General features: G+C 47.3%; 1 protein-coding gene across 4 annotated transcripts in view; it reads left to right on the forward strand.

The window, feature by feature from the left end:
- pstpip1a (proline-serine-threonine phosphatase interacting protein 1a) overlaps positions 1-9,660 on the forward strand; it is a 111,984-nt gene extending 102,324 nt beyond the window's left edge. The window contains exons 13-16 of one of the 4 annotated variants that reach the window (XM_085972330.1): positions 138-170; positions 3,895-3,971; positions 6,527-6,603; positions 7,693-9,660. In XM_085972330.1, the coding sequence (XP_085828456.1) occupies positions 138-170; positions 3,895-3,971; positions 6,527-6,603; positions 7,693-7,824 (319 nt within the window). In that variant the 3' untranslated portion in view covers positions 7,825-9,660. Of the gene's footprint in view, positions 1-137; positions 171-3,894; positions 3,972-6,523; positions 6,604-7,692 lie in introns of all 4 variants that reach the window. The other 3 variants (XM_085972329.1, XM_085972332.1, XM_085972331.1) reach the window with 3 other exon arrangements.
- The last annotated feature ends 6,360 nt before the right edge of the window (positions 9,661-16,020 follow it).

The raw sequence follows: 16,020 nt of genomic DNA on the forward strand, positions 1-16,020 counted from the left end.
TACCCATCACCTCCACGAGGCAAGTCACGGTGGCGGCCTTTTAACATACCGAAACAGAATTTGTTAATGTTGCCCCAAGTTTCTAGCCGTGTTTGTCATTAATCTCCATGTTTTCCAATTTTTTTTTTGTGTTTCAGATACTTTCCTAATTTTTTACATTTACCCAACAGGTATACCAATAAAATAACTCTTCGCTGACGCATTTGTGTGTATTTAGCACTGTGGCAGCCGGTGAGCACAGGCTGTGCCTTTTAACAACGCGCCAACAATTAACACCCCTGCTTTGCAATGGCTGACTAACACTTTAACACTGAGCGATCAAACCTTCATGGATATCCTCACCAGACACCTTTTTATAGTGTAGGCCGTTGTTATATTAGCATTGGTCAGAGTTTCCACCATCCGTTCTAGAAGCACGGGCCCCACACGTCCCAACAACAACCACAATGTGAACCTGTTGGATTTGCTTAAACCCTAGTTTTCGGGAAGGACCAGAGTTTTCTATCCCTAGGAAAAGGGAACTGGAACAACCCCCCCCCACCGCCCCTGCTACGGGCAGAGAGCAGCTAACGCAGCACAAACTGGTGTTCCCGGTGTGCAGATTTACCGAAACCAGTCGTTTGCACCAAATCTGCCCTTCAGGAACTGGTGGTGCAAATACCAAATTACCTTTTGTAAGCTAAACTTGCGGCCAGCTTTCACGAGCCCTGGTTCGGGGAGACCAGAAGAAAAAATCGGCCAAGGCTCCTGCACGCTATCACGTGGGCCCCCTCCTGGGAAGTGAGTGCATGTGCATGTCAGGATAGGATCAGAACAAAACGTGAAACACTGCAGGTGCTGGAAATCTGAAAGTCAAACTGAAAATGCTGGGAGCACGCATCTGTGGAGGGAGGGCGGTAGGGTTAACGCTTCAGTGGATTCTGACGAAAGGTCATCGGCCTGAATCGTTAACTCTACCTTCCCCTCTCCGCAGCGGGTGGGGTCAGGTTTGGCCATACCCGAGCTGCTTTGCCTCTCTTCCGCGGCCATGTTCGCGCCCGGGTGGCCCTGGAGTTGGAGCACGCGGTGTCCGCCGGCGCGCTTGAGTATTTCCGCGACTGGTGGGCACCGCGGGGACTGGAGTGCATTATCAACCCGGAAAACCAAATTTTAATTTGATTTGTTAAGTTTTAGTTGAACTTTTGTTTATTTACAGTTCAATTGGGTTTTTTTTTGGTCCAAACAAAGAGTACCCGAGCTGCTTTACTGCCGTGCTGCAGCCAACAGTCCACGACACACGAGCCTTGTGCAGCTTGCAACACCACCAAAGCAGCCCTTCCCCGCTGACGGTGGCTGGGCAGTGCCCTATCCGGGGCCCCCGCTGGCCACCCGCTTGTTTAATCGGGTGCTGCCACACCCCCTCGGGAGCTGACGGCCCTTAAAACCCGCGATCTTCAGGTTCCATGTTTAAAACTATGTGCCGGAATTTGTGATGGGTAATAACTGCGAACTACGAGCGTTCGCCGTTATTACCCCTTTGAAACTGACCGCAACTTCAGGATGTACCACATGTGTAGCTAAACGCGAAAATCCTGAAGTTGCGATCAGTCATTCACGTCTCCGACACTGGCTGCACTCTGGCCCGCCCACCACCCCCACCCCCAATAGCCGGCAATCCGTGAAACTGACACAAACTTGGGCTTTTCCGTGGTAATATCGCTGTTAAATACCCCATTAAATGTTGGGCCTTGTTGGATTAGGTGTAACTGGGGCTTTAACAGCGTATCGACTGCTGAACAAACGTTATGGTCCTGAAAAACACATTTTAATTTTGTGAAATATCACACGTCTCCATTACGATTAAAAACTACAATTTTTAAAAACTTAGTTGTTTTTTTAAGTTTGTTCATGATTATTTTAGGTTCTTCCTTATCCCCATGTGAGAGCCCCAATCTCTCTAACATTTTTAAAAAGTCAGGATAAAAGCGGGTTCTCATTTCCTGCTTCCCTGTCTGAGAATTATGCAATGTGATTGGCCGCTCGGACAGCTTGTTGGCGTCCCAGCAGGTCGCGTTCGGGATTCCCCATTATACTGCACTGAAATCAGTTGCGCGTCAAAACCAGCAAACTTCTCGCCACAGAGCTCGCGCGATCTCTGCGGGCAGCTTTCTTCGGGGCCAGCGGCAAGCGCCGTTACTTCGCCGCTGGCCGCAAATTCCGGGCCAGCATAAAATTTGCCCTGCTCACTCGTCCACAGGTGTGGATGTTGGGCGCGAACAGAACCGTCGTCTGTTGTGATGCGGTCGTGTCCTACACTGAAGGAATATGCGGCGGACCACTACAGAGGCTACATTCATGGAATCATTTAGACATTTCAGGGAAGGTGTCCTGTTGTGTTCCTGCTAATTACATCAGGATAAATTTAAAGCCCTCTTTTTTAAAAAAGTCAGCAGCTCAGGAAACAAAGGAGTTTAAAAATCCCTGTTAACACTGCCACAGGATCAACGCTGAAACTCGTAGTTTAATGATATTTAAAGTGCTCATAATCCAAAGCACTAATCCTTATGGCTTGGAATTTTAGCTTATTTCGATTCATCATAAACTGCCCTAAGCTTGATTTTTTTAGATTCGGATTCACTTCTGTCTGTTCTTTTAAATATAAAAACCGCAGTGAACATGGACAGAGGTAGAAAAATGTGCTTTTGTTTCCCAATGTTACATTATGGGAGGGGGGAAAAACCTACCTCAACCACAGGCCCTACGATTTTCCCTGTACAGTGTTCTGGTACCTCCAGGTAGTGCCCAACGTGTTTCATTACGAAGGTGACTGCTCACCGTTCAATAAGGAATTGAGCCACACTGATCAGAAGGTTTGACCCCTGGTCTGTACTGTGCTAGCTGATCTCAACCAGTACGGGTTATTCCGCTGCCCTCTTGCTAGGGACAGAAAATTCTGCCCCGAGTTCCTCCTGCTGTTCACTGTCCACTGATCCCTTGCTGGAAAGTGCAGGTGAGCATTTATAAAAAAAAAAAAAAAAAAAAAAAAATTCGTACCTGGACATGGGCGTCGCTGGCAAGGCTGGCATTTATTGCCCATCCCCTAATCGCCCCTTGAGAAGGTGGTGGTGAGCCGCCACCTTGAACCGCTGCAGTCCGTGTGGTGAAGGTGCTCACAGTGCTGTTAGGGAGGGAGTTCCAGGATTTTGACCCAGCGACAATGAAGGAACGGCCAATATTTCCAAGTCAGGATGGTGTGTGACTTGGAGGGGAACTTGGAGGTGGTGGTGTTCCCATGCGTCTGTTGTCCTTCTAGGTGGTGGAGGTCGCAGGTTTGGGAGGTGTTGTCGAAGAAGCCTTGGCTAGTTGCTGCAGTGCATCTTGTAGATGGGGCACACTGCAGCCACGGTGTGCCGGTGGTGGAGAGAGTGAATGTTTAAGGTGGTGGATGGGGTGCCGATCAAGCATACTGAGTGAGGACCGGATTGGGGCTCAGCTATGATGACCTCGGTGGCCAAATGGGCCTCCTCACTGTTGACTGTCCAAAGTCAGAGATGACGAATCCTCACTCGGGTGAGGTATTATCGGGACAGCCCTACATGTAGATCCATATCCCAGCCTGAGTCAGTGTTTTCAGGGGAAGGATGGGAGGGCATGAAATTTCAAACACTAAAATAAAACAAAACAAAATGTCTGACTGCTCACCTGAAGCAATGGAATATTTTTATTAAGAAAAATCAATAAATATACTTATTCAGTGTATCACAAAAGTAATCAGACATGGCTGAAGATTTGTGTGAATGTTCAGCCAGTCTCTCTCAGGCTTTTATATGTGTTTCTAATTGTTTTTGTTCTGAGTTCCCAGCTGGTGTTACTTGTGAATAAACCCATTGATGACCTCTCTCTCTTGCCATTTAGGATTACCAATCTATTACCTGGCCATAATTCCAAATCCAACAGCAGTAATTCAATCAGTGTTACGGTGCCACCTCCAGGTAAGAAACCGAATTACAACCAAATCTTCTTCACAAAAACTCTGGAACGAGTATTAGTATTTTGAGTGCCTATAGATTAAAACTCTGGTTCGCCTCAGAGCTGCAGTGGATAACTGTACATTCCTGTGTGGCTCCTGCTCCTGTTCCTGGTCACTGTCTGTTGAGCCCTGTCGAGTGTGTGTGCGTGCATGTCACTGTCAGCTAAGGATGGGATCAGGTTTGGCTAAGCTGCTATTGCACAGGCGTGCTGATTTATAAACGGCCCAATATCAATCCCAGCCAGTAAATCCCCTCGCTGTTGTCACGTTGTAGCCATCCTGCTCTAGCCAACCTGCTCGCCGCTCCAGCAATATTTTCCAGTCGAGAACCAGGCGGGTCACAGTCTCAGGATAAGGGGTCGGCCATTTAGGACTGAGATGAGGAGAAATTTCTTCAGAGGGTGGTGAATCTTTGGAATCCTCTACCCCAGAGAGCTGTGGAGGCTCAGTCGTTGAGTATATTCAAGACAGAGATCAATAGATATTTGGAGATCTCTTCTTGGACAGTCCCTCGGAACCGAGGATGATTTGCTTCCACATTAAAAATGAGTTCTCAGGTGACTGATGAGTCCAATGTGGGACCTACAGTCCCTGTCACAGGTGGGGGCAGATGGTGGTTGAAGGGGCGGGAGGGTGGGGTGCTTGGGTTGACGTGCGCTCCTTCCGCTGTTTGCGCTTGGCTTCCGCTTGCTCCCGGCGAAGAGACTCAAGGTGTTCGGCGCCTTCCCGGATGCTTCTCCTCCACTTTGTGCGGTCTTGGGCCAGGGATTCCCAGGTGTCGGTGGGGATGTTGCACTTTTTCAAGGAGGCTTTGAGGGTGTCCTTGAAGTGTTTCCTCTGCCCACCTGGGGCGCTCTTGCCGTGCCGGAGCTCCGAGTAGAGCGCTTGTTTTGGGAGTCTCTTATCGGGCATGCAGACAATGTGACCCGTCCATCGGAGCTGATCGAGCGTGGTCAAAGCTTCGATGCTGGGGATGTTGGCCTGAGCGAGAACACTGACGTTGGTGCGCCTATCCTGCCAATGGATTTGCAGGATCTTGCGGAGGCAGCGTTGGTGGTACCTCTCCAGTGCTTTGAGGTGCCTGCTGTACATGGTCCATGTCTCTGTCTTGTATTTGGATATTAAGGGAATCAGGGGATTGGGCGGGAAAGTGGAGTTGAGGTAGAAGATCAGCCATGATCTTATTGAATGGCGGAGCAGGCTCGAAGGGCCGAATGGCCGACTCCTACTCCTATTTCTTACGTTCTTAACCTGATCCACTGCGTCCACATCAGTTGGCGTGAAAGGGCAGATTTGGCCTGTACGCAAACTTTTAGTCGGAACTTTGTCCACCAGATCCGAACCGAACAATGTGACTGCTTTAAAATAGAGAAAATGCTGGAAATACTCAGCAGCAGGTCAGGTAGCATCTGTGGAGAGAGAGAAACAGAGTTAACGTTTCAGCTCGATGACCTTTTATCAGATCTGGAAGGAGTTTGAGATTTAACAGTTTATAAGCAAGTGCAGAGGGAAAAAGTGGGGGGGGGGGGCGGGAAGAAAAAAATACTTTCATTTCTACAGCGCCTTTCACGACCACCGGACGTCCCAAAGAGCTTTACAGCCAATGAAGTATTTTTGAAGTCGAGTCACTGTTGTAATGTGGGAAACGCAGCAGCCAGTTTGCGCACAGCAAGCTCCCACAAACAGCAATGCGATAATGACCAGATAATCTGTTTCAGTGATGTTGATTGAGGGATAAGTATTGGCCCCAGGACACCCAGGGAGAACTCCCCTGCTCTTCGAAATAGTGCCACGGGATCTTTTACGTCCACCTGAGAGGACAGACGGGGCCTCAGTTTAACATCTCTTCCGATAGACGGCACCTCCAACAGTATGGCGCTCCCTCAGCATGGCGCTGGGAGTGTCAGCCTAGATTTTGAGCTCAAGTCTCTGGAGCGGGGACTTGAACTCATGACCTTCTGACTCGGAGGTGAGAGTGCTGCCCACTGAGCCACGGCGCGCACTGGGAGGAAAGAACAAAAAGGGAAGGTCTGTGATGGGGTGGGGTGGGGGGCAGAAATGCAGCAGCTTTGCACTCTTCGATCCGTCTGCATCTGTAAAGAGAAAAGAGGAGTTAATGTTTTGAGTGACCGAGGTTCTGAGGAAAGGTACCTGACTTGCTCTCTGTTTCTGCCCTGGACAGGGTTTGCTGGTTCTTGGTTGTTCCACTAGATAGCGCTGTTGCTCTAGTATAACCAGAAACTCCACAATGGGCAGCAAGAGCAAAATCTGGCGGCTCCAATCTTTCTCATCGATACCCATCTCCTGCAAGCCAGTTTTAGTGACGTTGGCTAAAGGATACATATTCCTCCAGGTCACCGGGAGAACTACCTTGCTATAAACCCTCAAAATAAATGGGGGAAAGCTTTTAAGTCCTGGCTCATAGCCTGTTGACAATCCTAACACCACAGATGTGGGAATTAGAACCTCTCGAGTCACTGCAATGCTTATTCAGTTTTTTCTGTCTTTTATTAGCAGAGGATTTGTATGCCAGTGTTGCTGTCGCACATGAAAATCCAAACAACTACAGAGTACTTTACGACTACACTGCTCAGGTGAGAATGCGAAGTGAGCCTCCTCGCTGTTCTCTTCTGCAGAAGTGATCTTTTGCCACATCCCACAGAAGGCAGTCTTTTTTGCATATATTTGTTCTCGGAATGTGGGCGACATTGGCAAGGCCGCGTTTATTGCCCATCCTCGTTGCCCTGGGGAGGTGTTGGTGGGCTGCCTTCTCCAAGAGCTGGTAGCAATTGTCGCTTTTTTTATTCGCACTCCCAGGAGCGTGCGCGGTTGCTTGGGGGTAGGCGGGAACAATGCTCCCATTAAGCTGCGTGGCCATGCAGCGGTCTGGAGGTCCCGCACAGGCCACTCACCGGCTTTACAATGGGAATAACCGCGCGAGCGCGAAGATTTGAATGGGACGCGCAGCCAGTTAAAGGGCCCGTGCACGGGGAGGGGGGAAAAAGTACGGAGAACATTGGGTCGGAAGTCTCTTGTTAACGATGCTCTGACCATCATGAATGTGGGGCAGGCTTGATGGACCAGCTAATCTTTTCTTGCCTGTCAGTTTTTTTCCTATGTTCGTTCTTCAGAGGGTAGACGGAGTTAACCACATGGTGTGGACTAAAGGGGAGAGGTGGCAGATTCCATTAGTAATTGTAACAATCGTGGAACTTTCCGCTAACATAACATTGGGATTAAATCTGGGTCTGCCCTGGTTTCTATGGGTCGGCTATTGAGCTACGAAATGGGGCAATTAAAATACTTTTTTAATGTAAATTCCTATCAGGTTGATGGATATTAGTGCTGGGGAAAACACACTTCTCATTTTGAGCCCCCAGTTTTAGCATCAGGCATTCCCAGGTCAGGTATAGCACGGTCATATGCAAAGTGAAGTTGCCTTTACTCTTCCCCAACCGTACGTCTCGGCCCCACCCTCGGTAGAGTTCACCAGTAAACCATTTTTCCATTTACCACTTAAAAACATTCTTTGGTAGCTCTTTAATGAGATTGCCAATGGTTGTAGAATTAGGGGCAGTTTTGTGCCCTGGGGCCCTGCCTACTAGCAACAGGATTGTGAATGTAAGAACCTTGACCAGTAGATAGAGGAGATCTAATGGGTTTTTTTTCTGTCTCGTTGTCAGAACGGCAACGAATTGGATATAACCGCCAACGACATCATCCAAATCACAGAGGAGAGTGAGGATGGGTGGTGGACAGCGAGGAGGAATGGAAGGAGTGGCTTAGTCCCCAGCACCTACCTGGAGAGAGCCTGAGAGCACCAAAGCCTGGTCGACAATGTGAATCCAGCTGCGCATTCCTTGGGAGTAAATTGAGGGGACAGTAACACTGATGGTAATTGGGAATGTCCAGCAAGCTGCTTAACTTTAAAGTTTACGTGAAGTAGTTGGGTGGGAATCTACACAATTTACTGAATTTGATGTTCAATTGTCACACCTGTGGCCTTCATCTGTAGCCTCACTTATCGACTAGTTGCTATGGTAAATTCATGTCAAATGATGCTATTTTAAGCCCTGCATATTGCTGCATGAATCATTTGTTCATGCAGTCCAAGAAATTTGATTTTTGCACGAATTAATCCCCCCGACCTTGAGAGATCTATTTTTTTGAATCAAGGTGAGTGTTCAGTGTTGTGGTAAAGAATAAATCATTTAGCATTCCCAGTTCAGGTACAATCAGATGCAGTGTAAAACTCCCTTTTACTCTGTCCCAACAGTCTGCCTCAGCCCAAATTGTCCCTCGTGCACCAGTGTGACACATTTTTCCATCTCCCACAGCGACCATCCTAAGTTGGTTGAATTACCCGTGGGGCAGTGCGCGCTGTGGGTCCACACCCTCTTGAATGAGACAAACCGAGACTTTCACCTGGGCTGAATGTGACTCAAGTCCCAGAAGTAAAAGGCCAATTCCAGACAGTATTTTTTATTATTTTTAATCCTCTTCCTATTTGTTCGTCTCCTTCCTCCCTCTCCCGACACTATCCTTGCTGAGTGGGGGAGAATAGCTCGGCCCAGTGCCCCGTTGTGACCAGCTGCCAGGGAAACTTGAGTGTGGCCTCGTTGACCCACCCTCTTTTTTCCTCCAATTTTGTCCCCGCCCCTCCTGAAGGCATCAACTCCTTTTGCTGGGGTCAGGTTATGGAGGCAGCTCGCTCAAATGGTCATTGGCCTGGCCTCAACATTTAGTTCGTGCTAAACCAAGGAGGCATCGCAGTCGAGCTCCATTTTTGGTCCTCGCCCCAACATCCACACACTGCCACGTCCAGAAGGTTTTCCTGGACAGCAACTTGGAGCAGGCACCCTCGGAAGTTTTATTTCCTTCCTTAACCCAGGAGAATCAAGGCCAGCTATAGCTCTGCATTTCCAGTATTTTCTGTTTCTATTCCTGGGGTGTGAGCATCTTTTTTTTAATACCGTAAATGATTGATTAGTTTTAGATAATTTTAAAAGTTTTAAGTGACTTGAAGCAGTTGGTTCGTATAACAAAATCTGAAGTTTGGATGCGCTTCCTATCTACAAAATCTTGTGTGCGCAATACCTCCCTGCTCTCCCCTTGTCACGACCTTTGGTCACACTTTTATGTCAACATTTAACATTGAAACTGCTTAGGGACCTTTTTAGACTAGAAATCCTGTATGTAAACTGCTGCCTGTAGTTGCACATTCTTGGCCATTAGGTGGTGCTGTGGAGTGAGTCATCTCCCAACTCTCGGCATGTTCGATATTAAAGGTTTGTATTCATCAACTGAGCATGAACAACTAGTGCATCTTAAATAAAAGTGTAATTGTACTGTTAAACACTTTGAACTCTGCACACATTTGCTGTGTATGTGCCGGGTAACAATTGCAGTACTGTGATCATGTATAAAAAAAGTTGCATATAATTTTATATATATATATATTTCATCAGTGTTCCAAGTGAGTGTCAGCACAGTAATAGATTTCTCGTGATTTTAAAAATATTAACCATGTAAATAGTTAAGGAACCAAACTAATATATCGCCACAAGGCTCATTCGTGTAAACTGTGGCTTTTTCAGATCTGTGTAGACATGTCTCATACAAAATTCTAAATAAAGTTGGTTTATAAACTAGTTTTTTTGTCATGAATAATTTTTGTTTCTTTCCCCAGTTTCTCCCCATCTCTCTAAAGTGCTGACTCTTGCTGGTGGGTAGTTCACCACCCTCTGAGTGAAGAAATTGGATTCTTACAGGGCTTGACAGGGTAGATGCAGGGAGGGTGTTTCCCCCTGGCTGGAGTGTCTAGAACCAGGGGTCACAGTCTCAGGATAAGGGGTCGGCCATTTAGAACTGAGATGAGGAGAAATTCCTTCACTCAGAGGGTTGTGAATCTTTGGAATTCTCTAGTCCAGAGGACTGTGGAGGCTCAGTCATTGAGTATATTCAAGACAGAGATCGATGAGATTTTTGAATATTAAGGGATATGGCGATTGTGCAGGAAAGTGGAGATGAGGTAGAAGATCAGCCATGATCGTATTGAATGGCGGAGCAGGCTCGATGGGCCAAATGGCCTCCTCCTGCTCCTATTATTATGTTATAGTTGGCCAGGCGCCCTCTGTCACCTCACCCAGGCTAATTAACTGTGGGGTTGGGAATTATAGTCCACTGGAGTTTGTCCTTTTTCCGCCCCCCCCCCCCCCCCCCCTCCCTCCAACGTCCTTGTGCCACAAGGGATCACTGGATAGCAATTGGGAACAGGGAACCTGATCAATTTTTTTTCCCCACTCCAGCCAGGAGCTCACTCTGGCCGAGATCAACCAATTCACCACAAACTAGGGATTGAATTTGGGGCCGTACCTGGCTGTATGACTCCAGACTGATAACTGGGATGGCAGGCATGACGTATGAGGAGAGATTGGGTCGATGAGGCTTATATTCGCTGGAGTTTAGAAGAATTAGAGGGGATCTCATTGAAACTTATTTTATAATGGGACTAGACAGACTAGATGCAGGAAGGATGTTCCTGATGGCGGGGGAGTCCAGAACCAGGGGTCACAGTCTAAGGATAAAGGGTAAGTCATTTAGGACTGAAATGAGGAGGAATTTCTTCACCCAGAGAGTGGTGAACCTGTGGAATTCTCTACCACACAAGGCAGTAGAGGCCAATTCATTAAATATATTCAAGAAGGAGTTCGATATATTTCTTAAGGCTAAAGGGATCAAGGGATATGGGGAGAAGGCAGGGACAGGGTACTGAATTTGGATGATCAGCCATGACCTCATTGAATGGCGGAGCAGGCTCGAGGGGCCGAATGGCCTACTCCTGCACCTATCTTCTGTGTTTCTATGTCCCACTAGGTGTTATCTCTGCTCACTCAGCACATTGGGGAGCCCCAGACGATACTTTCATGCCATCACTTTGGGGACGGAATAGAGTCCAGGTCCTAGAGGTTAAATATGCATTTCTATAGCGCCTTTCATGACCACCAGACGTCCCAAAGCGCTTTACAGCCAATGAAGTACTTTTGAAGTGTAGTCACTGTTGTAATGTGGGAAACGCGGCAGCCCATTTGCGCACAGCAAGCTCCCACAAACGGCAATGTGATAATGACCAAATAATCATTTTTTTAGTGATGTTGATTGAGGGATAAATATTGGCCAGGACACCGGGGATAACACCCCCTGCTCTTCTTCGAAATAATGGCCGTGGGGTCTTTTACGTCCACCTGAGCGAGCAGACGGGTCCTCGGTTTAACATCTCATCCGAAAGACGGCATCGCCGACAGTGCAGCACTTCCCTCGGTACTGCACTGGGCGTGCCAGCCTGGATTTTTGTGCTCAAGTCCCTGGAGTGGGACTGTGAACCCACAACCTTCTGACTCGGGCAAGTGTGCTACCCACTGAGTCACAGCTGACACTGCTACGACGTGTATTTATATAGCGCCTTTAACATAGTAAAACCTCCTCCAGGCGCTGCACAGGAGTGTTATGAAACAAAATTTGATACCGAGCCACAAGGAGAAATTCGGGCGAGTGACCAACTGCTTGGTCAAAGAGGTAGGTTTAAGGAGCGTCTTAAAGGAGGAAAGAGGTTTAAGGAGTGCTACCTGATCTCATAAATGACTGGTACAGTATGGTCACGCCTCTGGCATGCCAGTGGGTGGGGTTGAAACGGCCAAGTGCAAACTAACATGAATCTCATCATTCATGTGGAAATGACTTATGAAATGATACTGGGCGGCCTGCTGGTGGCGCTGTCCAGAGAGAGTATAAATACTCGGGCACGGGCCCAGCTTGCGCAGGACATTCTTTAACAGGAACTAGTGAAGGACACAACTAGACCTCCATGTTGAAAAACAGTTGATTAAAGCCTTGTTTAATACTCAGACCAAGTGCCCAGTAGTTTTCTTACGTCAATAACCTTGTACTTGCAGGTCATTTAGCCACAGTGAGCTTATGGTTAAGCCTTCACAACAAACAGTGCCGGGGCAGGGCTCCATGTTTTTAGAACATTGTGTTACCTGGTTGGTGATACAGAACTATTGAGCGTGGGGAATGGACTGAGATTTTTTTTCTAAGAGCCCCAACTGGTGCAACCAGGGGGGGATATGAGATTTCTTTTTTACGCAGCGAGTTGTTGTGATCTGGAACATGCTGCCTGAAAGGGCGGTGGAAGCAGATTCAATAGTAACTTTCAAAAGGGAATTGGATAAATACTTGAAAAGGAGAAATCTGTAGGGCTATGAGGAGTGAGCGGGGGCGGTGGGATTAATTGGCGAGCTCTTTCAAAGAGCCGGCGGAGGTACGATGGGCCAAATGGCCTCCTTCTGGTACTGCATCATTCTAACTTTTTTTTGTTTGTCCATTGTGTTGTCTTTTGTGGTCAGATTGAGGAGGCCGTGTCGTTTAGGGGAAGTTTTGAATATTGCCAAATAGTGACATTGAGCTCGGGCAAGCGGTGATTCGAGTGCACTTTGTATTTGTGAATCTCGCCAATGCACGCAATGCAACAAGGCAGCCTGACGACCCTTCTGTGGAATGACTTGGGACATTCCGGTGCTGACCTTGGGAAGGCCTTGATTTTTCTCAGTGATATTTCAGTCGATACAGTTGTAAAATCCATTGGGGGGGGTGGCTGGGGTGCAGTCACTATTTTTCCAAGTATTTAAGACATGCAAGGATATAAAAAATAACAACCGAAAACGCTGGAAAAACTCAGCAGGCCCGGGCAGCATCGGTGGAGAGAGAAACAGTTAACGTTTCAGGTCGAAACCCTTCTTCAGAACTGCTGTTGATGTTGACTCTGTGTCTCTCTCCACGGATGATGCCTGGCCTGAGTTTCTCCAGCTTTTTCCTGTTATTTCAGATTTCCAGCATCCGCAGTATTTTGCTAAGAATATAAGAAGTTTGATCAGCCACAGTTACAAAAATGCCCTCCCCCCCCCCCCGACCCCCTGCAGGATGACTGATGCAATGGGGGGAAAAGAGGGAATCGGACGGAGATGGACTGCAATTTGATAAGAGGAGAAGCCTCCTGCAGCGATTAAAGGAAAGCATCTCTGGAACAAGAGCTCGCAAAATTCTTCTGCAGGCTTTCGAAGTAGCTGTAGTAATGTTGTCCACCCACAGGTGGTGCCACAGAGCTACTAGATATCATTGTGCCTTGGCAGTGCCACCAGGAAGCAATAGGAATTACACCACTTGCTGTTCTATGTTTTCCTTTCTCTGCATTTTCTCCCTTTTTAATATTCCACTTCTTCTGAAGGAAATCGAGGCACTGGAGAAGGTGCAAAGATTTACGAAGGATGGTGCCAGAATGGAGAGGTTTTCCCTATCGATAACGATTGAACAGGCTGGGGCTCTTTTTCTCTAGAAATGAGGAGGCTGAGGGGGTGACCGAATAGAGGTCTATGATTTATGAAAGGGTAGATGTAGAGAAGGTGTTTCTGCTTGTGGGGTAGACCAGAATTAGAGGGGGCCATAAATATAAGATAGTCATCAAGAAATCCAATAGTGAATTCAGGAGAAACTTCTTTACCCAGAGAGTGGTGAGAATGTGGGACTTGCTGCACAGATGCATTTAAGGGGGAGCCAGATAAACACATGAGGGAGACCGGTTATGCTGATAATTAGATAAAGAGGGGTGGGAGGAGGCTCATCTGGAGCATAAACACCAGCACAGACCTATTGGTGTTTAAAAAAAAAATGAATTCATGGGATGTGGGTATCACTGGCAAGGCCAGCATTTCGTGCCTGTCCCTAATTGCCCTTGAGAAGGTGGTGAGCCAGCATTTACAGAGAGGCAGTTAAGAGTCAACCACAATGGTGTGGGTCTGGAGTTACATATAAACCAGACCGGGTAAGGACGACAGATTTCCTTCCTTCAAGGACATTAGTGAACCAGATGGATTTTTAAGACAATCCAGTAGTTTCATGGTCACCATTACTAATACTAGCTTTTTATTCTAGATATATTTAATTTAATTGAATTATAAATTTCCCCAGCTGCTGTAGTGGGATTTGAATTCCTGTCACCAGATTACTAGTCCAGTAACATATCCACTATACTACCGTACCCCATTGTTCCCAAATGGCCTGTTTCTGTGCTGTACATTCTATGTAATTCTATGAAATAATTTATGCTTGTCTACAGTTCAATAGATGCTTTCCATGCCTCACTCAACGACCATTCTTCTTGCAGAACCTAGACATCAATATCAGTGACGCTTGGCCATAAGGACCATCACAGGCAAGTCTGATCCTATCCTCACTCTTCCAGCAGAAGTCATTGAATGAGGGTAAGGATAGGGATGAGGACAAAGATAAGGAGTGAGGAAGGACCCGGGGCATGAATTTTTCCCCTTTCCTAAAATGAGACCACGGGGTCACTGAGGGCAATTGTAGCAATCCCACCACCATCCAGCTGAGTTTGTTGCTCTGTGCCAGGGCTGCAGTAGGGGGCGCTACAATGGTCCTATCATAATCATAATCAACTTTATTGTCATTGCTCGTGCACAAGTGCAGCACAACGAAATGTAGGCTTGCGGCTCCCGAGAGTGTACATTTAGATTAAGACAGTTAAACATTCAACATACATTTGGCTTGTAATACATTAACATAAACATAACCATAATAAAGTGCATTGGCAGATGTGCAGGCTTTAGAGTTTATTTGTGGAGTTCAGTAGGATGACAGCCCTGGGAAAGAAGCTGTTCCTAAATCTGGTCGTTCGGGTGCGAATGCATCTGTAGCGTCTCCCAGATGGCAGGAGGGCGAACAGACTGTGGCTGGGGTGGGTAGGGTCTTTGATGATGGACCGTGACCTCCGTAAACAGCGTTTCTGGTATATGTGCTCTATGGTCGGTAGCCGGGTGCCGGTAATGCGTTGGGCAGTTTTGACTACCCGCTGCACCTTAGTCTAGCAAGGAGGCAATAAAACGACAGTTCCTGACATTTGGGCAGCTGGGCGATTCTGGCGAGGCCTCCGTGAGGTTTATGAAAGGTTTTTTTTTTAACTCATTCACAGGATGTAGATGTCGCTGGCAAAGCCAGCATTTATTGCCCTTGAGAAGGTGGTGGTGTGCCACCACTTCAGGGGGCAGTTAAGAGTCGACCACATTGCTGTGGGTCTGGAGTCACATATCGGCCAGACCGGGTAAGGACGGCAGATTTCCTTCCCTAAAGGACATGAGTGAACCAGATGGGCTTTTACGACAATCCGATAGTTTCAAGATCACCATTACTGATACTAGCTTTTTTAATTCCAGATTTATTTATTTTTAATTAACTGAATTTAAATTCCCCAGCGGCCGTGGTGGGATTTGAACTCTCCAGATCATTAGTCCAGGCCTCTTTTTTGGAGTGCAGTCGGTGTTGTAATGTAGGAAACGCGGCAGCCAATTAGCGCACAGCAAGCTCCCACAAACGGCAATGTGATAATGACCAGATAATCTTTTTTTTAGTGATGTTGGTTGAGGGATAAATATTGGCCCAGGACACCGGGGAGAACTCCCCTGCTCTTCTTCAAAATAGTGCCGCGGGATCTTTTACGTCCACCTGAGAGAGCAGACGGGGCCTCGGTTTAATGTCTCAGCCGAAAGACGGCACATGCACAAAAGTAGAGAAGTTATGCTGAACCTTTATAAAGCGCTGGTTCGGCCACAACCGGAGTATTGTGTCCAGTTCTGGTCACCACACTTTAGGAAGGATGTGAAGGCCCTTGAGAGGGTGCAGAGGAGATTTACCAGAATGGTTCCGGAGATGGGGGATCTTAGCCACAAGGACAGGTTGGAGAAGCTGGATTTGTTTTCATTAGAGCAAAGGAGGTTATGGGGTGATTTGATACAGGTGTACAAGATTATGATGGGTTTGGATAGGCTAGACGGGGAAAGGATGTTCCCACTAGTTGATGGTACAAGGACTAGGGGACACAGATTTAAGGTTTTGGGCAAGAGATACGGGGGGGATGTGAGGAAAAACTTTTTTACGCAGCG

This window comes from Somniosus microcephalus, chromosome 32 (assembly GCF_052327205.1).
Source record: "Somniosus microcephalus isolate GS21.2 chromosome 32, FLI_Smic_1.0, whole genome shotgun sequence".
NCBI classification, from domain to species: domain Eukaryota; kingdom Metazoa; phylum Chordata; class Chondrichthyes; order Squaliformes; family Somniosidae; genus Somniosus; species Somniosus microcephalus.